General features: G+C 44.0%; 1 protein-coding gene across 1 annotated transcript; it reads right to left on the bottom strand.

Moving 5' to 3' along the window:
• Positions 1-3,732: 3,732 nt before the first annotated feature.
• Positions 3,733-23,869, bottom strand: C1H2orf80 (chromosome 1 C2orf80 homolog). Its single transcript, XM_084818915.1, has 8 exons — positions 23,467-23,869; positions 16,403-16,516; positions 15,980-16,061; positions 14,677-14,759; positions 13,878-13,965; positions 10,980-11,057; positions 6,068-6,155; positions 3,733-4,795 (listed from the first exon to the last, which is right to left on the bottom strand). The coding sequence occupies exons 2-8, from the start codon at positions 16,441-16,443 to the stop codon at positions 4,722-4,724; spliced, it is 534 nt and encodes a 177-aa protein (XP_084675041.1). The 5' UTR covers positions 16,444-16,516; positions 23,467-23,869; the 3' UTR covers positions 3,733-4,721.
• Positions 23,870-26,386: the final 2,517 nt, after the last annotated feature.

A 26,386-nucleotide genomic window follows, 5' to 3' on the forward strand; every position in this document is an offset into this window, starting at 1 on the left:
TAAAGCTTTTTGAAAAACAATCCTTTTGAACAGCAAACTGTCCTCAAATGCCAGAAGGGGACAGCATAGTTACACAACTGCCCGTAAGGCAATCTAGCTATGTAATCATAGGATAATTGTCTGCACTGACAGATTTATGATTTAAACAATACTTAAAGTTTGGACCTTTAGTGTGTGCAAGGTAAGAATCACAGGGTGTCAGCAACCTTCTGTTCCCTGCAACCACTCCCTTTAAATAGGAGAGGTAAATGGGAGGCCATTATTTAATTTGTCATATGCTGTCTTGACTTTTGCTTAGGAAGTCAGGATATATAGTATGCTATAAAGAAATAAACTATAAAAATAAGCCTCAGGTTATAATGACCCAGATTCATAGATTCCAATGGTGCTTAAGTGCTTTCATTAATGGGGTTGGAACTACCAGCAAGTTTGACATAGCTAGACACTGCTGGTGTCCTTTTTTCTCAAGTAATCTTTCGGGCATTTTTGTCAGCAGTGTTTGATGTGAGCAAGGACTGGAGAGACCAGAAACACAGGCTGCTGTAGCCCAGCTTTCCCCAGCCTCCAGATGTCTTGGACAATGCCCAGCATTCTTGACCATTGGCCATGTTGGGTGGGGCTGATGGGAGTTGAAGTCCAGAACACTGGGAGGACTCCAGGTTGGGGCAGGCTCCTCTAGACACTTAAGCCAAGCCCAAGCCCAAGCCAGAGGTGCAGGGCTCTTTAACCCCCTTCTGTCCAGGCTTTGGCAGAGCCCTCCCCTCTCTGACACGCATGCCAGCTGCTCATTTCCTTTTGCGGCTGTCTTGGCTCCTTCATAAGGGTAGGCGCTTGAGGTGCATTACAGGACTCTGTGGCAAATCCTTGGTTGCTGTTCTCCCTGCAGGGAAGTGGGTTAATGAAGCGCTTTCCTCAGCCAGAGGAAAATGTGGATGTAATTTGGAAAATTCGGCAGGAAAGTGTGTTCCTGTCCTCAGCCAGGAGCCCCTTTCATCAGCTAGAGGAAGCGGGGTAATGAACCCCTTTCCTGTGCCTCAGCTAGAAGAGGAAGGAGCCAAAATGCACATGGGGTGGGTGTTTGGGGATCAGGGACCATGCTTGGGGTTAGACGGGTTGGCTAGGACCCTTCGCCCTCCAGCCACTGCCTACCTACCCCTACTGTAAGAACATGACTACACTGCAGCTCGAATTCACAGTATAACCTTGTAGGGTGTGTTTGTTAGTGAAGTGTCTGTTGTTTTTAGACTGCGGAACTTACAGTGACAGTGGAGTTCCCCCTGTCCCAGGTTCACTCCACCTTGGCCCCACCAATAAGGGTTTGGTTTCTGCCGTCCTCCGAAGTGCTTTTGCTTGCGTTATTTCACAGTGAAAAATAAAACTTTACAAAACGATCCAGGCAAAATATAGACTTGCCTGTTGTGGGATCATCATCATATTTGCCAAGGAGAATGGAGAGAAAGCAAGGGAAGATAAAGGTTTAGGATTGTGATGTTAGAGCAGAACTATACATTATATCAACAATGTATCTATCCCCAAAGTGCTTGTTGGTTAACATGAATTAAATGGCTCACAGAATGGTTGGTGCTGAGCCCTTCCCACCTGCAAATGCACTCCTGACTGTTATTCCACACAGCAGAGCTTCTTCTAGTCTTGGAGCCTGGTTGGAGGAAAAGTACTACAAATCTGGCAGGAGAGCATTTGCAGAGGAGGTTTGGCCGGCGTAGAAAGGGTTCATAGAATCATAGGATAGCAGGGTTGGAAGGGGCCTATAATACCATCGAGTCCAACCCCCTGCTTAATGCAGGAATCTATTTCAAAGCATCCCTGACAGATGGCTCTCCGGTCACTTCTTGAATGCCTCCAGTGTGGGAGGGCCCACTACCTCCATTGTCGTATTGCTCTAACAGTCAGGAATTTTTTCCTGATGTTCAGCCAAAATCTGGCTTCCTGTAACTTGAGCCCATTCTTCTGTGTCCTGCAGTCTGGGAGGATTGAGAAGAGATCCTGGCCTTCTTCTCTGTGACAACCTTTCAAGTTCTTGAAGAGTGCTATCATATCTCCCCTCAGTCTTCTCTTCTCAAGGCTAAATATGCCCAGTTCTTTCAGTCTCTCCTCATAGGGCTTTGTTTCCAGTCCCCTGATCACCTTTGTTGCCCTCCTCTGAACCCTCTCTAGTTTGTCTGCATCCTTCTTACAGTGTGGTGCCCAGAACTGGGCACAGTATTCAAGATGAGGCCTAACCAGTGCTGAGTAGATTGGAACTAGTACTTCACAGGATTTGGAAGCTATACTACTATTAATGCAGTCCAAATTAGCATTTGCCTTTTGTGCAGCCACATCACATTGTTGGCTCATATTCAGCTTGTGATCTATAACAATACCAAGATCCTTCTCGCCTGTAGTGTTGTTGAGCCACATATAGCAGCACTCAGGGACCATGGTTGTGCAAAAATCCTTTGCACAAACAGATGGCACTTCTGCTCATGCAAGGTCCCTCCGCCCCCAAAAAACTGGCACTGATTTGCCCCCATTGCAACACTGACATCACATCCGACCCTATCTTGGAGGATCCTTCCACCAGAGGAGCGGCTTTTTTTGGGGGGGGGAATGAGCTCCAGGCTCAGATGAGCTCCAGGTTGAGCACCAACAACCTGTCCACCAAGTCTCCCCAGCAAATGCCTCACTTTGGTCCTTGCATTAGCATCACAAGGCAAACATGGTGTTGGGAGCCCCAGGCTTGATTCATAATGTGTAGTTCCACCCTTAGCCTCAAGCCTGGGAAGGGTAGGACCTCAGCCAGCAATTGGTTCTTGTTGTCTTTCCCCTTGGATCTGTCCTGAAGGACTTACCTCAGACAACACTTATTTCCCAACCTTTGAGTGGATATACCAGCCTTTCCCTGAGCTAATGCCCTCCAGGTGTTTTGGATTTCAACTCTCATCAGTCCCACCTAGCATGCCAAGGGTCAGGAATGCTGGGGATTATGGTCCACAACATCTGGAGGACACCAGATTGGGGAAGGCTGGGATACAAGCTCCTTGTTTATTCATCCCCTGCTCTGGCTATCTGCTCCAAACTCCTGCCTGACCAGACTCCACCATGGGCTCATCCTTGCCAGGACTGGACAGTATCCTGTGCTACACTACAGAAGATAAAATAAGCTGAATATTTTCAAATATAATGAATATCGTGCAGCCAAGGCTTCGTTTGAGCCAGGACTCACCAGGACCTAGCCCAGTCTTCCTCAAACTGGTGCCCTCCAGATGTTTTAGACTACAACTCCCAGTATTTATGAACATTAGCCATGCTAGCTGGAGGTGGTGGGAGTTGACATCCAAAACATCTGGAGGGCACCAGGATGGGGAAAGCTGGCCTAGCCCCAGAATCTGTTCTCAGTGCCAGTCCTGCTGCATGTGAAAGAACCATAAAGTACATCTGAGCATCTGCAGACTGCCACTTCCTCACCACTGAATAATTATAACCAGCCCATACAACATTTGGAATTAGGGAATGACATTTAGCCAGATCTGAGCCATAGCACTTCTCTGTTAAGAAATTAACCCCAAATTTAGCAGCGAGAGAACATCCCAAGTTTTCTTCTTGCTTGTGGTGACCTAATGACATTTTGGGGAGAGACAAGTAGTTTCAACCGTACAGGGACAAGATAGAGCATTATATGACTTTTCATGAGATCTTCACAACTACAATGAGTTTATGTCCAGCAGGATTCTTCCACCATCATTTTATTATGGGAGACAATTTCATTAAAATATATTGATGCTGTGTATAATAAACCACATGCAAGTTAATGGCTATTTATCAAATATATTTACACTTGATAGGGATACATGGAAAGAAGAACCAATTCCCATTTTACTTGTTGTGTTATTAGTGGAACCATTAGCAAGGATAGACAATGTTAATATATCTGTAATAATGAGAGATGAGTTCAATGTCAAAATCTTGCTATATGTGAATGTTATAGCTATTAAAGTAACACATCTAGAAATTATAAATTCTATAATTTCTCACAACTCTCTCAAGTTTTAGTACAATCTCAGGGTATCTGGCGTATCTATGGAAATGAGAGGACAGAGAAGGATAACTTAACTCCTCTGACTGGGATCCCTTAGAAGGACTGGGGCAACTTATGAGTATCATGGATAGGAAGGACATCCAGTCAAAATGGTCATACTGATTAAATTGCTGTTTACGTCTCTGCCTATTTTTATCTCCAGGAGAGCAATTTCTGCCACCATGGTGAAATCTGAAGAGGAGTCAAAGTGGGAAGTAATGGAGGAGTTCTATCAGTTCATCTACAAAGAGCTTTGGAGATTTAAGTGCATAGCAGAGGTGGGGAGCTGAACATCTGTCAGAACTTCTGAAGCAAAAAGAGGCCAAAAATGTACTCATGGATCGGTTCCTTTACAACAGTGAAGTCTGTTGATAAACATAAAGAGCTGGAGGAGCAGAGTCTTGGCTCTGGCACTGATCTTAGCTTCCAACATACCTTAAGACTGCAATCCTACGTACATTGACTTCGGTGTGAATTCAACTAATAAACATGCATGGGATCAGGCTGCATGAGACCAGATGCTCTGGCTGGACTAGTCCTCCGGATGAGGATTATCAGTGGAGTCTGCACTCATTTGACTTAAAAAAACAAAACAAAAACAAAAGTCAGGGTGTCGCTTTCTTAAAAAGAAAGGTTCTGGTTCTTTCTAGTTGATGTCCATTCTTTTTGTTGAACTGCTGGTGGTATTTCGGTTTGCTGCTGTCTTGTGGAACTTGACACCTTTCAAAAGAGAACAGAGGATAGGGTTTTTCTCTCCCTCATCACTTTCCTTGAAATTGGATAGCATGTTTTGCCAGAACTCTTGACGTGTTCCACCAAAATCCTATGCTCAGCAATAATTGGAGGTGAAATGTTTTGCTGGAATTCCATACCCATCTTTTCTTGCTCAGCTTTACTACTGCAAAAGTGTCTCTTTTATCATTTCCAAGAATTTCAGGGTGGTCAGGACTAAGAAGATGTATCCAGGGATCCACAAATTTTGGCTGGCCTTGGTAACCAGCCAAAATTTGTGCTTGCCATTATCTTGCTCTCCTCCACAGAGGCAGTGGACAGGGTCTTGTCTGATATCACACCATGCTAGGGGCCCAATATGACTGAGCTGGGAAGGGAGCCCCCTCCCTGCTCCCCGCTTGTTGTGCTGAAGCACCTCCTGGGTCAGGAGCGGAGGTACAAGATGTTCATATCTCTCGCCAGAGCAGTGCTGGTCTCCTGTTTGGCAACAGACTCTCCCTGCTTCAGATGGAAAAAGCTGTAAGTGTGTGGACATATTGATATCTATCGTCATCATCATCCCAAACCTGTTTTTGTCTCCTCGAAGCCCAGTATAATTTACCTAGCACACTGTGAGTGCTCTACAACGTTGAATAGCTGACACATTGAGCTGAAGGAGCGAAGGGGTGAGCACATATGTGTGGCCCTCAGCAGCAGCTATAGGGAAAGCGCCACAGGCTCAATACGGAAGGGCCCAGAGTTCACAAATGGACGGAGTGCCTGAGATTCATGAATGTGGTTCAAATTTTGTTTTCTCTTTCTTTCTTTCTTTCTTTCTTTCTTTCTTTCTTTCTTTCTTTTTCTCTCTCCTATCATGATTGAATGATGTCTGGGGGCAAGAAATTTTCAACAATAAGCCCCACCTCATAACAAAATGAATAATGAGCTAGTATTACAGCATTTGATGGAAGAGCAATACTATCCACATTTCATAACCACATCATTGCAGTTCATCATCAGTCCGTCCATTGTGTCTTACCAGTGACTCCAGTAGATACTAGTTTTGGTCAACTGTTCATCTCCAGATCTCAAAATCCAACCCATTGGGGGGGGGGGATTGCTTCATCCTAAAACCCAGCAGTCTATGTTCAGTTATCCTACTGTTTCTGGTGGGGAATTATTGACAAGGAGGATTTGCTTGCTTGCAAAACCCGAGTAAAAACTTAGGTCTTCAGACTTTCACCCCTGGTAGTTACTTGAGAGGAGGTAACATTCACTTACTTTGCTTCCAGGCATGTTCCGCAGCTTGGGGAGCTGTCAACATGGCGAAGGGATGCAGTGAGAGATTACAAGGATGAATCCAATGGCCCTGCAAGTTAAATTAAATCCTACATAAACTGGTACCTTTCTTTTGCCTCACATAACCTGATCGTATAGCTTTATTGTGGTAGCAAAGAAATACATGGGGCAGGCAGCGTGTGTGTGTGTGTGTGTGTGTGAATACAATATTACACATTATACCATTAATATATATGTTATCAGAAGAAACCCTAGTCCAAATGTTTGGTATGGGAGTGTGAGCAGGTTCTTGTAAATCACTTGTACATGCCCTTATTTAGCATATAATTCTAATCCACCATTTCTGTTTTTCCTCTTCACAATATCTTATCAGGGCTGATTTCCTCTGTTGTGTTGATCTTCTATTAAGGCCCCACACCTCAAAAACTACATAATTAGACAAATAATGGTCTTCTGAAATACAAGTAAATAAGACAAATTCAAAATTGCCACATTGAGGGGATGGTTAATTTAGGGGTCTTTAAGCTTTGGATACTTGTATCTACATTTTGACAAAATTGTGGACATTTATCCTCTTGATTGAAGACAGGCTTCCTCAAACCAGCTCAATGAAGCAACTCTTTGGAATAAAATGCAATTGGTTCTCTTTCTGTCCATAACCTGGGCATACATAGATCAAAAGAAAACAGAAGGATCACAGATACAAGGGTTCATGGCTAACCTGAAGTCCCTGCACAAGGGATTGAAGGGCCCATGGCTCAATGGTGGAGCACATGCTTTGTATGCAGAAGGTCCTAGGTCCAGTCTCTGGCAGAGACTGATGGATTAATAACCTTAATATAAGGCAGGTTCATATGAATCAACATTATTATGAAAAACACTGTATGCAAAAATTATACAAAAATATGACATGCAAAAAATTACACAAAAAAGTGATAATTCAATCTTGATGATCAGCATAAAAGACGGAGGATGTAGTCTCTTCTATCATACAGCTGAACTAGGCTGTCTGTCTGCCTCGTGTTGCAGATAATGGGGAAGTACCTAGACGGACCTAGAGATGTCTGTTGCTGGGAAATCTTGTTCTTTTCTGGCCTGAGTTCCACGGTGTGTACAACTCGCTTTGCGTTTGTGAGCCAAGCTGTGGCCTGTTCCCTGAACTCCAGGAACATTTTTGCACCTCGGGGGGAGGAGGTTCTGCAAGTTGTGCAAATTTCTGAGCAATTTGTATAAATTACAGCTAAATTTGCACAAATTATGGCTGATTTTGTGCAAATTATGCACATTTGGCCATAATTTGCAGAATTTGTTCTAGCTTGGCCATAATTTGTGCAAATTTGGCTGTAATTTGCACAAACTGCAGAACTCCCCCCCCCATGCACAAAATTCCCAGAAAATCTGCAAACTGGCTTGACTTGCTGCAGTAGGAACCAAAATAAAGTCCATGGGGCCGAGCCTAGGAAAACTCATTGAACTGCACCATGCAAATGGATTTCTTTAACATCCCTAGATGTACCTCCCAGTTGGTTAAAAAAGCATTCAGCCTCACATACAAAGGTGCTAAGTGCCATGAATTAAATAGTATTTAGAAGTCAGGTCTGAGGCCATGACTGCAGTCTGGCTGGGGTAGATTTACAAAGGCAGGAAAGGCATGTCTCACTTTCTCAAGGAATGAATCTCAATTACCGCCAAAGACAAGGCAAACAGTACCTTCTTCATGGAGCACTCACTGTGAGGGCCAATCTACACTTACAGGTTTTTTTTGCTTCCAATAAGGTTTCACCGTTTGTCTTTCACACTACACAGGACCTGCCTCAAATTGGGACTGGGATTTCCCACTTCCATGATCCCGCTTTAAATACCCTGATATCCCATTATTTCCCATTCATGTGCTCTGCTCTTCCATTCTTTACCTTATAAGGTTGTAGTCCCCTCCCACACCTGTCCATATATGGCAGTGTTTGTATTTCCCTCCTGTCCAGTCACAGCTCTAGATGCCCCCATCTGGTCTTCCTGCTACTGATGGCATAGCTTCCTTAGCACTGGAAGTTATCACCAACCAGCAGAGGGCTGGAAGTGCTGGCTCTTGCCTGATCTGGAAAGCGCAGCTGGGTCATCCCTGGTCAGAATTTTGGATGGGCAACCGCCTGGGAATCAGGCTTCAGGGGGTTGTTCTCTCCCTTCCAATGACACTAACTTTTATCTCCTTCTATCCCCTGCTTTTGGCTTTTTTTTAAAATTAAGGATCACAACTAAGTGCCTTTACACATGCTGCCTTCCCTCACCCTTCCCCCCCATTCTAGCTTAACTGGTGCTGTAATGTTTTCCCGCGACCCCAATCCTGGGCACTCACTTACTCAGGAGCAAGCCACATTGAAAATGGAACTTACTATGTAGACATAAGATCACCCTGTAAGTGATCTTTTTTTTCTTTTTTTTTTAATTTAAGGCATTATCTTCAAATCTTCGAAGAATAGTGGCTTCTCCAGCCTGATTTCACCGCACACAAGCATAAACTTTTTCACTGGGCAGTCTTCGAAGAAGCAAGCAACCCCCGCTCCCAGACCTGAGCGTCTCCTGCCTCTGCATTTCTCAGTCGGAGGGAGAAGAGGGTAAAATGCCTCCCTGCAATGAAGGGAGACACCTCTGATCCCCCACCCCACCAAGCTCAGAAGCAATGTCCTCTTTTGTTCCAGAGCACCCTATGGGGCTCAATGAGGCTTACTCAAGGCTTGCAGACTTACAGGGTGATCTTATGTCTACTCAGTAGTAAGTTCCACTGAGTTCAATATGGCTTACTCCCAAGTAAGTGAGTGCCCAGGATTGGGGCTGCGAGAAAACATCACAGCACCAGTTAAACTACTGGGAGAATGGGGGGGGGAAGGGGGGAAGGCAGCTTGTGTAAAGGTACTCAGTTGTGATCCTTTTTTTTTTTTAAGCCAAAGCAGGGGATAGAAGGAGGTCACAGTGTCATTTGAAGGGAAAGAACAACCGCCTGCTCAGTGCAGGAAGCCTGATTCCCAGGCAGTCGCCCATCCAAAATTCTGACCAGAGCCTACCCTGCTGAGCTTCCAAGATCAGACAAGAACATGTACCTCCAACTGTTTCCTTGTTGGTGATAAAGCTTTGAGTGCTGAGGAACCTATGCAATGTCATCTCACGGTCTTCGAAGCTGTGCAGCTTTGAAGCTTCGAAGATGCTGGCAGCGCCCCCCCCCACCTGAGCGCTGGGTGCCATCACCGCTGCCCCTCTTCCTCACGCTGGCTGCAAAGGGCTGGCACAGGGAAAAGAGCTGGTGCAGGGAAAAGAGCATCGGCAGACACCCCCCAGCCTCTCGCCCTGGCCTCCAGCAGGTGTGGGGGGAGAAGAGGATAGGTGCCTCCTTCTTCCCTCCACCCCCACCTGCTACAGTGGTGGCGGCAAGGGACAAGCTCTCACTGGGCTTCGAGCCCCAACAGGATGCTCATGCCATCCCTACACACACACACACACACACACACACACACACACAGAGGGATAGAGGAAGAGAGGGACGGTGGGCGGTGAATCAGCAGAAACAGGAAGAGTTTCTGCTCCTCCAATGAGAGCCGCTGTCTTTAAGAGCATGAAAACAGCACAGTTCTCGAGTGTGAACCGAGCTCACGCAAGAACCGCAACGGGGTTCTCAATCAAGAACCGCAACGGGGAAAATGGGTGAGTGTGGATAATCACGTTTTAATGCAAATGCGTTTAACCCTACAGGACCCCGACTTCGGTGTGATGGCGGGCGCAATGTAGATCGGCCCTGAGATAATATTTTGTTCTACATATTATAAGTATCCACTGGTATCAAGCTCTATGCAAAAGTGTGTCTTTTTTCATTTCTTTTTCCCCTTTCTGCATTTTAGCCTGAGGAGTATATCAGCTTATGTAGGAGATAGTAAAAGAATAAAACTTTCCCCTCAGGATCCCAGAAGGTCAATTACACAAATATAGAAAACTTTTTCATCTGTATGTATGCTAGCTGTACAGACACTTTGTTGGTTTCTTCATGTCCACTCTGAGCATAAAGCAAGATAAACAAGTCATTTTTGCCAGAATTCAATGGAAAATGCAATAAAGCCATTCCTCATTGAACAATTATCAATAACCAAGAGCAAACCACTTTCAAGATTTGAGGGAAGCATCTAAACAATACATTGTCTCATTTATTACAAAAATGAGATTATGCTTTTTCTTTCTCACATCCATACCCATTTACACAGACAAATTTCACAGCCTTTTCCATGACTGTGAAACATTACTTGCAATATTATCAATTGTATTTTTAGTGACAGTTGTTGAAGTTTTATTAAAAGTCATCAGGGAAGGGAGTTCATTTAAGTAATGAATGACAATATTACTCAAACGAAGATAGGAACCTGCCTTCTGCAGGGCCATTTTGGAGTTCAGCACCTTGGATAGCTCCTTTAGAATTCTGGCTGGTCCTCACTAAAATCCATAATGGAATCACAGCCTCACCAAAATCAGAGCCACCAGCTTCCATTGTGCTAGGTCAAACAATGTCTCCATCTTAACCAGTATTGCCTTCTCTGACTAGGAGCAACTGGGGTCTCAGGCAGAGGTCTTTCCTGTTACTCCTTCCTTCTTTGCTTCCAACTGGAGATGGCAGGAGCTGAAGTTGAAATTAATGGCAAATGCAGCCATACTATGTGTAACTCCATTTGGTTGCATTTATTCCTTATCTTGTTGAAGAAATAGTGGGATGAAAATATGATTAAACTTATAACAGGGGCAGGGAAGGTGGATCAAACCTAATATCAGTAGATGAATGCCCCCAGAAGTAGAGAAAGCCTGTTTACCACCAACAGCCTAATAAAAATGGTGACAAGTTAATACGTCATATGTAACTTACTTTGGCAGAACTCTGCCAGTGTGTTGCCGAAGGTCCAGTGTTATAAATCCCAATGACATCTTCAATAGGAAGGCTATTCTGTAGAAACAGTCCAGCAGGTTAATTTTACTTTTTAACATCCTTCTTTTCATATAAAACTAGCTAAGCATCCTCCACGCCTCTCAAGTGGTGGACAGGGAGGGATAGAAAGCTCAAGTCTTTTCTCCAATCCCATCCCCCATCCTCCAAATCCATAATTGCCATTGGCAGTGCAAGGGTCATCATAGTGATACTTGATGTTCCAAACATGGCTATTTGACCCTTTCCCTCAAATCCAACATGGCCTCCAAGCCTTGAGGAGGAAGTCAGGAATCTTCCCCCCAACCACCACCACCACCACCCAGATTAAGTTCAAGAATGACTGTCATCCATTTCTATGCAGAAAAGTAAAACGCTGGGCATTGTTATGGCAGGGGGAGGCTCTGAATCCCCTCCCCACTCCAGAATCTGACCCCTAAACCCTCCAAGTTTTAACAGACAAAAATGGGAACATGCTTATGACAGCCCAGTTCACATGTTAAAGATCACCTGCCAAGCCCCCCCCCCCCCCCGAGGTGCTGTAGTGGTTAGAGTATTAGACTGGGCTTCACTGTATCCAACTCTGACAGGTGTGTAAGGCTTTGTTGTATGAAACTAAAGGCTCTTCCCAACCTGTGCAAAGCTGAGTCCTTTTGCTAGTATGCAATAAAATAAAACAGCATACCTGTCTCCCTAAGTATATACGGTTATATCCAATGTTGTCAGTCTCACTGAAGTCTCATTCATTTCAATTAATTTAGTTTAAGTAGGACTAACATTGGATATAACCATAATGAGCAGTCAAACATAAAGAGTGCTTATCAATGGGATCTTCTCAAACTGGGGAGAGGTAACGAGCGGGGTACCACAGGGCTCAGTCCTGGGCCCAGGATGTCAGGGTGGAAACTGAGCCCAGAGAGCCTCAGAGCAGTTCGGATTCTGAGGAGGAACAGCTATCCATGGGAGAGGGGCCAGCTCATCCCTCACAGGCTCAGCACCTGGCAGAGATTCCTCCTGCCAGCATTCCAGAGATAGATAGTGACCTGGATAGCGAGGGAATGAGGGAGGGGGGCTTCTCAGACACTCAATGCAGATGCAAAGAGCGACGAGCGATGGTAGGCGCGGAAAGGAGGCATAGCACCCATTTGGCGCGCAAGCAACGGCTGCCTCCGATGGACCCAAGGGAAAGAGGGAGGATCTCTCCCTAGCCCATAAGTTCTGGGTCTTCAAGTGACTCTCTTTCAAACGGGGATCAACTGACTACTTGAAACTTAGGCTACCCTGCTGTTCCTTGCTTTAGTCGCTGGTGATTAGCATCTGAAAGAGTCATTAAGTTGTAAAAGGATTAAAGCTTTGAAAAGAAATCCTTTCATCTGTGTTGAGTTGGCTATTGGAATCTACTGGGAGAAGCCGCCAGAGCGCTCCTGACAGAGTGCTCTTCAACATTATTATTAATGACTTGGAGGAAGAGGTGCAGGGAATGCTGATCAAATTTGCAGATGACACAAAATTGGGTGGGATAGCTAATACTCTGGAAGACAGAAACAAAATTCAAAGTGATCTTGATAGACTGGAGTGCTGGGCAGAAAACAACAGAATGACATTTAATAGGGATAAATGCCACGTTCTGCACCTAGGAAAAAGAAACCCAATGTACAGTTACAAGATGGGGGATACGTGGTTCAACAACGCTACAAGCGAGAAGGATCTTGGAACTGTTGTCAATCACAAGCTGAATATGAGCCAACAATGTGATGTGGCTGCAAAAAAGGCAAATGCTAATTTGGGCTGCATTCATAGAAGCATAGCTTCCAAATCCCGGGAAGTACTAGTTCCCCTCTACTCAGCACTGGTTAGGCCTCATCTGGAGTACTGTGTCGAGTTCTGGGCACTGCACTTTAAGAAGGATGCAGACAAGCTGGAGAGGGTTCAGAGGACGGCAACCAAGATGATCAGGAGACTGGAAACAAAGCCCTATGAAGAGAGACTGCAAGAACTGGGCATGTTTAGCCTTGAGAAGAGAAGACTGAGGGGAGATATGATAGCACTCTTCAAGCACTTGAAAAGTTGCCACAGAGAGGAAGGCCAGGATCTCTTCTCGATCATCCCAGAGTGCAGGACATGGAATAATGGGCCCAAGTTACAGGAAGCCAGATTCTGGCTGAACATCAGGAGAAACTTCCTGACTGTTAGAGCAATACGACAATGGAACCAATTACCTAGGGAGGTGGTGGGCTCTCCCACACTGGAGGCATTCAAGACGAGGCTGGACAGTCATCTCTCAGGGATGCTCTGACTTGGATTCCTGCACGGAGCAGGGGGTTGGACTCAGTGGTCTTGTAGGCCCCTTCCAACCCTACTATTCTATGATTCTACACCTCTGTAGAGTCAGGGTCATTTTGGCATTCTGTGGAGCCTTTTGAGATGGTTGATGACTGACAACATATATGGGCAAATATTCCATGTTTTATGTCATCTAATCAGGAGGGTCATGGGTGACAGCTAAGGGGCTCTCTGTCAAAGGGATGCGCTGTGCCTAAAATAGGTGCAACTTGCACATAGACAGGCAATGTCAGAGTAAAGAGGCAATCAGTGCTGGGGATCACCTTGAGAAGGTGAGAAGTGGCAAGGATGTGGCTCATCCTTTTCCATGAGGCAACCTTATGAATTTAAAGGAAGCCCAGAAGTATGTGATTTAGAGGGTGTAATAAAATGGTGTCTAGTTATGCTGGCCAACAGCATGGGATTCTTAAAGTGACAGCCCTTCTGGGTGCAGGTCCACATCACACAGAGATACAGAGTTACCTATGAAACAAACAGTATTTTTAAAAAGTGATATACCATTAGCATCCCTGCATAAGATGATAAAATCATTGCCTCTCTCTCAATCCGGTTGGGATAGGTATATCGGCGATGCAGTAGCAGTTTCCTGTCCAGATGAAATCAGAAAAAATGGGGAGTTAGGTAGGTTTACCTAGCATATAAAAAAGCAATCTGTTTTGTGCCTTTCACACCCATATGATGAAACTTAGGAAGAGGGTACCATGCTCAAATCCTGCATAGGCCAAGGAACCCCATTTCAACTTTTTTCTTTTTCTTTTTTAAAGAGGATTAATGGTGGAGTTGTGTTTTATGTTCCAGATATATTGTGTTTTGGAATAAAGGAGCCATCATGTTTATGTTGGGGAGCTGTAGCATTCTGGAATAAGCATTGTTCATTATATTTATGGATCAGAACGATTTCAGAACAAGGGGCAATCCCTTAAAAGGCTCTCATAAATGAAGAGAGGCTTTTCAAGGGATTGCCCTTTATTCCAAAGCATAAGGGTCTCCAGATACCATAAGGATTATTTGGCAACCTATGTGACCCAGAAGTGCAGATTCATGTGGATTCATGTCCCTCAACATAATACTGACCAGTTTAACATCACAAGGATGATGTGGAGATGAGTAAGATGACCTTACAACAGTGTACAAACCCAAATGGATCTAAACTACCTGAGTTTAAGGTGGGCACGACTCCATTCAGATCAATATAGCTTAACCGGCTTAAACATAAATTCGTAAGCAGATGGTGGATTAGACTATGCAAATTAATAGCTTCACTACAAGATCAAATTCTTTCTTTTCCTTCACTTACTTTTTTTCTTTTACCCAAGGCATTTGGGCTTCTGGATCACTGAGCCAAGGCAAAGCAACACTTACAGCCAAGTCATAGTGAGCCTGAATTTAAAAAAAAGAAGAAGTGTCAAATAACATGGTTTCTTCACACACAGGGTTTGCATTGCTTTGTCTACTCTTGCATTGTCTTGACTGACTACTCTTCAAAGAGAGCTTTTGGCAAACAGCTTCTGCATTGGTTAAGTGGATTTATACCAGGGGTGGAGAAGTATATCTTGGGGTGGGGTGGGGGCTGTATGACTCCCCATTGAGCCCTCAGTGGGCTGGATGATGTCAGGGGTGGGGCCACACCCACTGACACCATCCAGTCCCTGCGTGAAGTGCCGACCAGAGCTCCTCTAGACAGCGCTTGGGTCAGGGACCTGGCTTCACTGTGTGGGGGCTTTCCCCAACTGGGGGAAAGCAAAGCTGTCCTGTTTAATGCACAGGTTGGGGGAGTGCTCCTCCATCCAGAGCCTTGGATGGGGCAGTTTAGCCTGCCCTGCACCTTCCCCCACTTTGTGCGCCACTCGCCCTGCCAATTAGGAGGGGAAGTGGTACGCTAAGGGGAATCCCCACTGTTATCTCCAATCACTAATCAGAGATAACAGCAGAGATTCCTTTCCCAGATAGCCTTCAGGAGGCAAGGCTTTGGAGAGACAGAGGGGCTTCAGGGAGGGGCCTCCCCTGAGGCTCTGTGGGCCAGATGGGCAGCCTGGCAGGTCAAATTTGGACCATGAGTTAGAGGTTTCCCATCCTTGATATACACACAAATCAAAGCAAATACATGTGAAACAGTGGAACATTCTTCCTCCTGAATTTGCAGTCCATATGCCCAACAAATGTCTCAAAGTAATCTTAAGTGGAGTCACAAGACTCTTTGTTGTTTTGCTGCAACAGACTAACATCGTTGCCCCTCTGGAAACAGTTAGATTGTCACCTCTGCTGGTGAACCAGCATGTCCAGTGAACATGTCTGCCATCAGCAGGGAGCTGACACAATCAAGAGTCAAAGTACCCTCCACAAGCAGTGTAATCATGTGCTTTGTTTTTTCGTTACACTCAATTCCTGAAGGAAAAAGAGAAAAGAAGAGCGGTAGGTCAGGACAATAGATATGGATGCTTTGTGTTAACGGAGCTCTCCCTATTGTCTCTTCTCCTTTGGGTAACCTGTAGCAATGGCAAGCACTTCGTATTTTTCTCTCAGAGCAGGATATTTCAGGCCTTGTATAAAGCTAGGAAAGAAAGCATGAGATCAGAAGAGGAAAAGAGTATCAGGCTTACCAGGTCATCTAGAAAGGTGGTTTGCCTTTTTCCTTGTGGGTCAAATTCATTTTCCCGAAGTTTGATACCAACATAATCTCCCCTGTAAGAGTAATTTTTTTATTAGGCCATCTCAGCCATCCAGTGCATTCTTATTTATTTGTGTGTGTTGGATGTACAGAGTATAAAGCACAAGTATTAGATATACCTAGTGCTGATAGGCTGGATGTGCCTGATCTCGTCTGATCTCAGAAGCTAAGCAGGGTCAGCCCTGGTTAGTACTTGTGATGGGAGAGTGCCTGGGACTCAGGCTTCCTGCACTGAGCAGAGGGTTGGACTCAATGGTCTCGTAGGCCCCTTTCAACCCTATGATTCTATTATCTATGCATGAGTCTACATCAAAGTAAAGTACAGAATACAAAATAGGTTACAGGCAGTACTTACAAGAGTTTTTCAATCTTTTTTTTCAAGCGCCTTCTTTCCATGGCTGTAAGTATTCTGCCTGTATCAAAACTGATTATAGTAAAAACCAACTTCAGAGATCCAGTTGAATTAGAACTATGTACAAAAAACAAATGGAAGTTATTGAAAACAGCAAGTCAGTAAAAGGAAAACTAGAAGGAAGTCATGATAAGTTCCTCGGTTTGTAAGCTCTTCGGGGCATGGTTGAAATTCCATTTCAAATTCAGTCAGGTTTCAGGCCTGGTTTTGGAACGGAAACTGCCTTGGTCTCCTTGAGGGATGACCTCGGCCAAGAGAAGGGCAGGAGGAGTGCAACCCTGTTGATTCTCTTGGATCTCTCAGCAGCTTTTGATTCCATCAACCAAGGTATCCTTCTAGATAGGCTGTCTGAGTTTGGAGTTGGAGGTATTGTATTGCAGTGGTTCCACTCCTACTGAGATGGTCAAGTCCAGAAGTTTAGAGTGTAAGGTTCCCACAGAACTCCCAGAAGGCTCTGTTTTAACTCCCATACTGTTTAACATTTACGTGAAACCGCTGGTGAGATCATCTGGAGATGTGGATCAATATGCAGATAACAACCAGCTTTACCTCTCCTTTTTATCAAATTCACATTGAGGCAGTAGGTATTCTGAACCAGTGCTAGGGCACGGTAATGGTCTAGATGAGGGCCAATAAACTGAGATCCAATCCAGACAAGATGGAAGAATTATTAGTGGGTGGTTTATCTGACCAGCTGAGTGATTTTCAACTCGTTTTGGAGGGTGATGCACTGTCCTAAAGGATCAGGCACATAGTTTGAGGACGCTCTTGGGCAGGGATAGCTTCAGTGGCTTGGAGCACCTTTTATCAGCTAAGGCTGATATACCAACTACGAACCTTTCTGGTCAAGGATAGCCTTCCTGCAGTTAACCATACTTCAGTTATCTCCTGGTGAGATTACTACAATGTATTATATGTGGAGCTGCCATTGAAAGCTGTCTAGAACCTTCAGCCAGTCCAAAATAGGGCAGTGTTAGGATTGTTAACTGGGATTGTTAAGTGGGTAATATTATTATATTATGCCAGTGCTTTGTGATGTGCACTGGATCCCACCCAGCTTCCAGACCCAATTCAAAAGGCTGGTATTAACCTTTAAAGCCCTCACCTGCTTGAGGCCAGGGTACCTAAAGGACTGTCTCCTCCCATTTATATCTGCCCAGCCCCTAAGCTCATCCTCTGAGGCTCTTCTCCAGGTGCCCCTAACAAATGAGGTGTGTCAGGCAGACACTAGGGAGAGGCCCTCTTTAGCAGTAGCACCTGATTGTGGAATGCTCTCCCTAGTGAGGCTCACCTGGCAGTTACAAACCCTTTTTATTTTCCCAGGCTTTCTAATTTTAGTGCGTTTTATGTTTGTTGCACTATTGTTGTCTGTTCCTAGTTTTCTTCTGATGCTGTTTTAACTATTTTAGGATTTTAGGTCTGTTTTATTTTTATTTTTCATGGTTTTAACTTTTACTTGTAAACTGCTCAGAGGGCATTTTGCTGATAGGCGGGCAGAATAGAAATGTTGCAAACAAAGTAAATAAATTAAACTGTCTTGTCTGCTTTATGTTACCCTGTAAAGTGCAATGTATATTGATGGCAGAATATAAACACAAATAATAACCATATCATTAACAATAATGGTGTTTTCTATATTTCTAACCATTCATATTATAATGAGAGTAACTTTATCAATGTTTGCAGCAGAGCATGCAGGTGCAGTACTAAATGTAGGCTTATCACATAACTATTTCAGAGTCAGAGATGACGGGTGTTTTTGCAGCCACTATTATCTCTTCTCAGTCTGCTTTCTATGTACTCTAAACCAAGGATTTTAATACAAGATTTCTAGAGGGACTCACAGCAAAGGTATCTATTCTAATGCAAATAACTTTTACCAGTCTCTTACAGAATATAGTGTGTGTGTGTGTATATATATATTTATATAATCTTCAAATGTTAAGTGCCATCATATATAATAAAATAAAAACAAGTCCAAAACCAAATTTAAAGTACTGTCCGCTTAAGTCAGTCTTTTTCTTGCAGCTCTCTTTCTCTTGCAACTTTCTCTGCTACTTTATGAAGAAAGATTGGATCTTTGCTGAAATCACTGCCTTTCCAGAACATTCTTCTTGAGAAAGTGCCTGCCAGACATTTTCACACAGAAATGAAACTTTCAAGCCCTGCTCCTAGGGATTCAGGGCCTTACAGAAAGGAGTTACCTATGCCCACCTTCTCCTTTAGCCATCACCTCCTAACTGCCCTGAGGATGGTGTCTACTTTCCTTTTTACTCCTTGCTCCCTGCCCATAATGGTGTGTGTGTGTGTGTGTGAGAGAGAGAGAGAGAGAGAGACCCACACATCAGTTCTCTACTGAGCACATGCAGGTATGTCCACAATTCTTAAAGAAATATACACATGTGTGTTACACTTCAAGATGAGGCTTTTATTCTGAAATTCCCTTGACCCCCGCTTCTTCCATACTTTTTTATTTCCCCAAAAACCCATTAACTATGACTACAAGAATAAAATGGTGTTTGCTTTGGCGGCTCTGATGCTAAACGCATTTAGTTGGAAATAAGCACCATTTTGTAGAAAATATATGTGATGCTGTATTTTTAAAGTAAAAATAATAAAATGACCATGTGTAATCAGACTAAAGAGAATAGGGAAGATCACTGCCTTGTTGTGGTGAAGGGGCTTGCGTAACTCAGTGAAGCCATAAGCTATGCCGTGCAGGGCCACCCAAGACGGACAGGTCATGGCAGAGAGTTCTGACAAAATGTGGTCCACTGGAGAAGGAAATGGCAACCCACTCCAGTATTCTTGCCAAGAAAACCCCATGGAACGTATCACAAGGCTAAAAGAGATGATGCCGGAAGATGAGCCCCTCAGGTCGGAAGGTGTCCAATATACTACTGAGGAAGAGCAGAGGGTATTTCCAAGTAGCGCCAGAAAGAGTGAAGCGGCTGGGCCAAAGCCGAAAGGACACTCAGCTGTGGATGTGTCTGGTGGTGAAAAGAAAATCCGATGCTGTAAAGCACAATATTGTCTAGGAACCTGGAATGTAAGATCAATGAATCAAGGTAAGCTGGAGGTAGTCAAACATGAGATGGCAAGTCTAAACATTGACATCTTGGGAATCAGCGAACTAAAATGGACAGGCATGGGTGAATTTAATTCAGGTGACCATCGTATCTACTACTGTGGGCAAGAATCCCTTAGAAGAAATGGAGTAGCACTCATAGTCAAGAAAAGGGTGGGAAAAGCAGTAGTGGGGTACAATCTCAAAAATGATAGAATGATCTCAGTACGAATCCAAGGCGAACCATTCAACATCACAGTAATTCAAGTCTATGCCCCAACCACTGAGGCAGAAGAAGCTGAGGTTGATCGGTTCTATGAAGACCTACAACAACTTCTAGAACTAACACCAGAAAAAGATGTCCTCTTCATCATAGGGGATTGGAATGCTAAAGTAGGAAGTCAAGAAATCACCGGGATAACAGGCAAGCATGGCCTTGGTGTACAAAATGAAGCAGGACAAAGGCTAATAGAGTTTTGCCAAGAGAACACGCTGATCATAGCAAACACTCTTTTCCAACAGCACAAGAGGTGGCTCTACACATGGACATCACCAGATGGTCAATATCGAAATCAGATGGATTATGTCCTTTGCAGCCAAAGATGGAGAAGCTCTATACTGTCAGTAAAAACAAGACCTGGAGCTGACTGTGGCTCAGATCATGAGCTGCTTCTTGCAAAATTTCGGCTGAAATTGAAGAACGTAGGGAAAGCCACTAAACCATTCAGGTATGACCTCAATCATATCCCTGATGAATATACAGTGGAGGTGAGGAATAGATTTCAGGGATTAGACCTGATAGACAGAGTGCCTGAGGAACTACGGATGGAGGTCCGTAACATTGTTCAGGAGGCAGCAACGAAATCCATCCCAAAGAAAAAGAAATGCAAGAAAGCAAAGTGGCTGTCTGATGAGGCTTTACAAGTAGCTGACGAAAGAAGGGAAGCGAAAAGCAAGGGAGAAAGGGGAAGATATATCCAACTAAATGCAGAGTTCCAGAGAATAGCAAGGAGAGACAAGAAGGCCTTCTTAAATGAACAATGCAAAGAAATCGAGGAAAATAACAGAATGGGAAAGACTAGAGATCTCTTCAAGAAAACTGGAGATCTCAAGGGAACGTTTTGTGCAAAGACGGGCATGATAAAGGACAAAGAAGGCAGGGCCCTAACAGAAGCAGATGAGATTAAGAAGAGGTGGGAAGAATACACAGAAGAACTATACAGGAAAGATCTGAATGTCCCTGATAGCCATGATAGTGCGGTCACTGAACTTGAGCCGGACATCCTCGAGAGTGAAGTCAAGTGGGCCTTAGGAAGCATTAGTAACAACAAAGCTAGCGGAGATGACAGTCTTCCAGCTGAGCTATTTAAAATCCTAAAAGATGATGCTATTAAAGTGCTGCACTCAATATGCCAACAAATTTGGAACACTCAACAGTGGCCGCAAGACTGGAAAAGGTCAGTTTACATTCCAATTCCAAAGAAGGGCAACGCCAAAGAGTGTTCAAACTACCGCACAATTGTGCTCATTTCACATGCCAGCAAGGTGATGCTCAAAATCCTACAAGAGGAGGAGGATAATGTAAGCCGCCTTGGGTTCCTTGCAAGACGAAAAAAGGCGGGATATAAATGCAATAATAAATAAATAAATAAATAAGCTAGGCTTCAGCAGTATGCGAACTGAGAACTACCGGAAGTACAAGCTGGGTTTCAAAGAGGCAGAGGAACTAGAGATCAAATCGCCAACTTTCGCTGGATCATGGAGAAAGCAAGAGAATTCCAGAAAAACGTCTATTTCTGCTTCATTGACTACGCTAAAGCCTTTGATTGTGTGGATCACAACCAACTGTGGCAAATTCTGAAAGTGATGGGAGTACCAGACCACCTTACCTGTCTCCTGAGAAACCTGAACGAGGGTCAAGAAGCAACAGTAAGAACCAGACATGGAACAACCGATTGGTTTAAATTTGGGAAAGGAGTATGACAAGGCTGCATATTGTCACCCTGCTTATTTAACTTATACGCAGAGTACATCATGAGAAACGCTGGGTTGGATGAATCACAGGTCGGAATTAAGATTGCCGGGAGAATTATCAACAACCTCCGATATGCAGATGATACCACCCTAATGGCAGAAAGCGAAGAGGATCTCAAGAGCCTCTTGTTGAGGGTGAAAGAGGAGAGTGCAAAAACTGGTTTGAAACTCAACATTAAAAAAACGAAGATCATGGCATCTGGCCCCATCACTTCCTGGCATATAGAAGGGGAAGAAATAGAAGCTGTGACAGATTTTACTTTCTTGGGCTCCAAGATCACCGCAGACGGTGACTGTAGCCATGAAATTAAAAGACGCTTGCTCCTTGGGAGGAAAGCTATGGCAAACCTAGACAGCATAGTAAGAAGCAGAGACATCACCTTGCCGACAAAGGTCCGTCTAATCAAAGCTATGGTTTGCCCAGTAGTAATGTATGGCTGTGAAAGCTGGACTATAAGGAAGGCTGAGCGCCGAAGAATTGATGCTTTCGAACTGTGGTGCTGGAGAAGACTGTTACGAGTCCCCTGGACTGCAAGGAGGTCCAATCAGTCCATCCTAAAGGAAATCAACCCTGACTGCTCACTGGAGGGACAGATACTGAAGCTGAAGCTCAAATATTTTGGCCACCTAATGCGAAGGCAAAACTCTCTGGAAAAGACCCTGATGCTGGGAAAGACTGAAGGCAAAAGGAGAAGGGGACGGCAGAGGATGAGATGGCTAGATAGCATCACCGATGCGATGAATATGAACTTGAGCACGCTCCGGGAGAGAGCGCAGGACAGGAAGGCCTGGCGTGTTATGGTCCATGGGGTCACGAAGAGTCGGATACGACTGAACGACTGAACAACAACAACAACAACAACAGATCAGTTAGATATGAGCTCACTAATATTCCTAATGAATATGCAGTGGAGGTGAAGAATAGATTTAAGGGACTAGATTTAGTAGATAGGGTCCTGGAAGAACTATGGACAGACGTTCACAACATTGTTGAGGAGGTGGCAACAAAAAACGTCCCAAAGAAAAAGAAAACCAAGAAGGCAAGATGGCTGTCTGCTGAGACACTGAAAGCAGCCCAAGAAAGAAGTAAAGCAAAAGGCAACAGTGATAGGGGGAGATATGCCCAATTAAATGCAAAATTCCAGAGGTTAGCCAGAACCTCAGAGGAGGGAATCCCCACTACCCTATGGCTCGTCAGACAATGCCTAAGGGCCACAAGATTGCTTCTTTAGTGATTTTGTACATGTTTGTACACAGACAAGTTTCATATATCATTCTTCTTTACCTCTGTGCTTTTACAAACCTGCTCCTCTGAGTGCACATGTGTGCACACATACACACACTCCAGGATTCAAGAATGTTCACTATATACTAACAATGTAATGATTAAATTCAAACTATATACTAATGATTATATTTCCCTGTAAAAAAACTGGTAAAACACAATGCATTCTATTAGAAAATCTCCTCAGATTATCTGTAAATGAAATTGGAATACATAATACACATTAAACTTTAGTTTAAACACAGTTGATGTGTGAACCAAAATAAAGAAAGAAAGTTAAAGGTTTTGCAAGCAACTGCTGTGTAACTCCCAGGGTATTTTTGTCCAAGATCCTTTACTGTCATAAATCAGTGTGGTAGTCCAGCAAGGTCTACACATTCCTAATGAAACTGCATTTCCACTGCTAAATTAAATGTGGGGTTTCAAGGGAGCTTCTCGGTATAACACACACACACACAAACTCAACAGTTACAAGGATTTCATTTGGAAAGCAAAATGGGATAAATTGTACACTCCCTTCTGGCTGGCTAGTAGTGAAGAAAGTAAATCCCCTGACAACAACCGAGGGGAAAATTGTAACATATCAATAGCATCTTAAATGGATGAGAAATAACCCATTACCTCTTTCCGGCTTTCTATGCAATGAGTATGAAAAAGATTCGGGTTCTGGAATTTCTCTGGCTTGGTTTCGTTAGAAAAGCATTCAGTCCAGATGATGTGATTCTCTTCTTGCTTGTGCAGCTGTGCCTTAACAGGAATGAATCTCTTGGTTAGGGAAACCAAGCATTGTCTGTTGCTTAGAAACACAATACTCCTGAGCTGAAATTTTAAGAAAAAGAAAAACAGCAAGCAGTTTCCCTTGGGCCAAGCTCCTGGCCTGGAGTGCCAAGAGATTCTTTTACATGCTAAGGCATTGGATTTCACATCTAAACGGTTTACCCGAAACACTGACAGCTGGTTGGTAAATGAGAACTGGTCCCTCTTCTGCCACAGGCCTTGGTGGATGTGAACAGTCTGTGTCAATAACCACTTGCATCAAAAGGAAGCAAGGGGTTAAGTGCAGATAACTGATACATTCCTACAGACACTTGCAGCCTGACTCTATGCAGACTTACTTAGGCACACAATGGGCTCAGGCGTTTCTAACTCTGCATAGAATCTGACTCTTAACTGCATAAGCTAGAGTTTGAAATGGAAGAATATTATACTTTATGGTGAATGCCAGGGGGAAAACTGATCAACACCTTTGTGATAGCCACTAGATGACTGAGACTGCAGTCTATGCACATTCACATGGGAGCAAACTCCATTGAACTTACTTCCAAGAAAATATTGCATTGTAACAGCTTGCGTCAGCCTGAGGCGTTTCTACATGAGGCTTTTATTCCTCACCTTTACCAGGGCTTCTTCTTCTGGATTCTTTGTGGAATTAAGATATGGAGCCTTTATACACGAGGCTTTTATTGTGTGCTCATGATTGCTCACTCACAGTAGTTTGTAGGTCCTTTACATGACATCCTCCTCCTCCAGGTCCTCTCCTGTGCTTTGCAACCATTATTGCAGGGTTTTTTTAGATCAAGGAAAGTGCATTATTTTTCTGAATGGTGTTATATTATAGCATGTAATTGCACAATTCCACTATACCACAGCGCCATCTAGTCAGTGTATAATGAAACATAGAAAGGCAGAGAAAGACACACACTCAGAAAAAGTATGTGTAAAGGAGCTGATCTTAATCCCACAAAGAGTCTGGAAGCAGAAGCCCGAGTAAAAGTGCGGGATAAAAGCCTCATGTAGAAGTGCCCTAGCTCCTTTACACGTGTTTTTTTTTTTTTTACAGGGGAGTTCTTTCTCTGCCTTTCTATATGTTCCATTACACAACCACTAGATGGCAATGTGGTATAGCAGAATTGCACCATTACACTGGGATTTATAATGCCATTCAGAAAAAATGCCAGACTATTTTCTTTAGCCCCCTTCCCCCACCAATAAAGGTTGCAAAGCGGAGAGAGGCTGTGGAAGATGACAATGTCGTGTAAGAGACCTGCAAACTACCGTGAGTGAGGAATCATGAGTGCACAATGAAAGCCTCATGTAGAAACACTCCTTGTGCCCTCCCGATGTGTTCAACTACAACTCCCAGCATACTCCATGTTGTAGCCCAACAGGTAGGCAGAATTGCTATCCCCTCCCTTGACACGGTTCTTGAGTCCTTAACAGCTTGGATTATTTTCTTTATGTATTTAAGGCATTTTTAACCCACACTTCAGCCAACAAGGTTTCCCGAGTAGCTTATATAAGATGAATAAGAACCATAACATATCATTAAAAGAGGAAAAATAGGCTATTTAGGGCTCATTCCTATGTATGTTTAGACAGAAAAAGTCCCACAACCCCCAGCATGCTAGGAGTTGTAGGACTTTTTTTTTCTGTCTAAACATGTCTAGGAGTGTGCCCTTAAAGAGGTAGTGGTTACAACAGTTGGCTTCTTCTTCCTCTTCTGTTCATGGGTAGGTTGTTCTAATGAGGGCTTGCCCAAGACATTTTAGGGCCTGAGATGGAGCAGCAAATGGCACCACCCTCCGAGGGTATATAATACCGAGGATCGCTCAAGGTATTTTGGCACCTGACACAAAATTATACAATTGCTTCAACCCCACCATGGCAGTAAAAATACAATTATAATCAATGAAATAACCCAAAATTTGCTGCCCTTTCATGGCACCCCAAATTAGCAGCCTAAACGTAGGGCTGATGGCCTCTCTGAGGTGAGGAGGGACCCAGTGATAGGCAGGAAATGAGCACGAGCAACTATTAAATGCCTAAGTGAGCTGAAGGCATATTCTTCCCTTGCTTACCCATATCTCCATCTTCCCTCCCTCTATTGCCTCTCATGTGGCAAATGTTCTGTTATATGCTCCTTGGGGCAGTCTTTTTTGTAAAATGTCTGTAAAATGCCACACCTGCTGATGATTTGTTGTTGTGCAGTCGTTAAGTTGTGTCCGACTCTTCGTGACCCCGTGGACCATAGCACGCCAGGCCTTCCTGTCCTCCGCTCTCTCCTGGAGTGTGCTCAAGTTCATATTCATTGCATCGGTGATGCTATCCAGCCATCTCATCCTCTGCCATCCCCTTCTCCTTTTGCCTTCAATCTTTCCCAGCATCAGGGTCTTTTCCAGAGAGTTTTCTCTTCACATTTGGTGGCCAAAATATTTGAGCTTCAGCTTCAGTATCAGTCCTTCCAATGAGCAGTCAGGGTTGATTTCCTTTAGGACTGACTGATTAGACCTCCTTGCAGTCCAGGGGACTCGTAAGAGTCTTCTCCAGCACCACAGTTCAAAAGCATCAATTCTTCGGCACTCAGCCTTCCTTATAGACCAGCTCTCACAGCCATACGTTACTACTGGGAAAACCATAGCTTTGATGATATGAACCTTTATTGGCAAGGTGATGTCTCTGCTTCTTACTATGCTGTCTAGGTTTGCCATAGCTTTTAATTTCATGGCTACAGTCACCATCTGCTGTGATCTTGGAGCCCAAG

The sequence above is a fragment of the Heloderma suspectum genome, chromosome 1 (genome assembly GCF_057233095.1).
Source record: "Heloderma suspectum isolate Gila_16-S chromosome 1, 16-S_ref, whole genome shotgun sequence".
In the NCBI taxonomy this organism is placed as follows: domain Eukaryota; kingdom Metazoa; phylum Chordata; class Lepidosauria; order Squamata; family Helodermatidae; genus Heloderma; species Heloderma suspectum.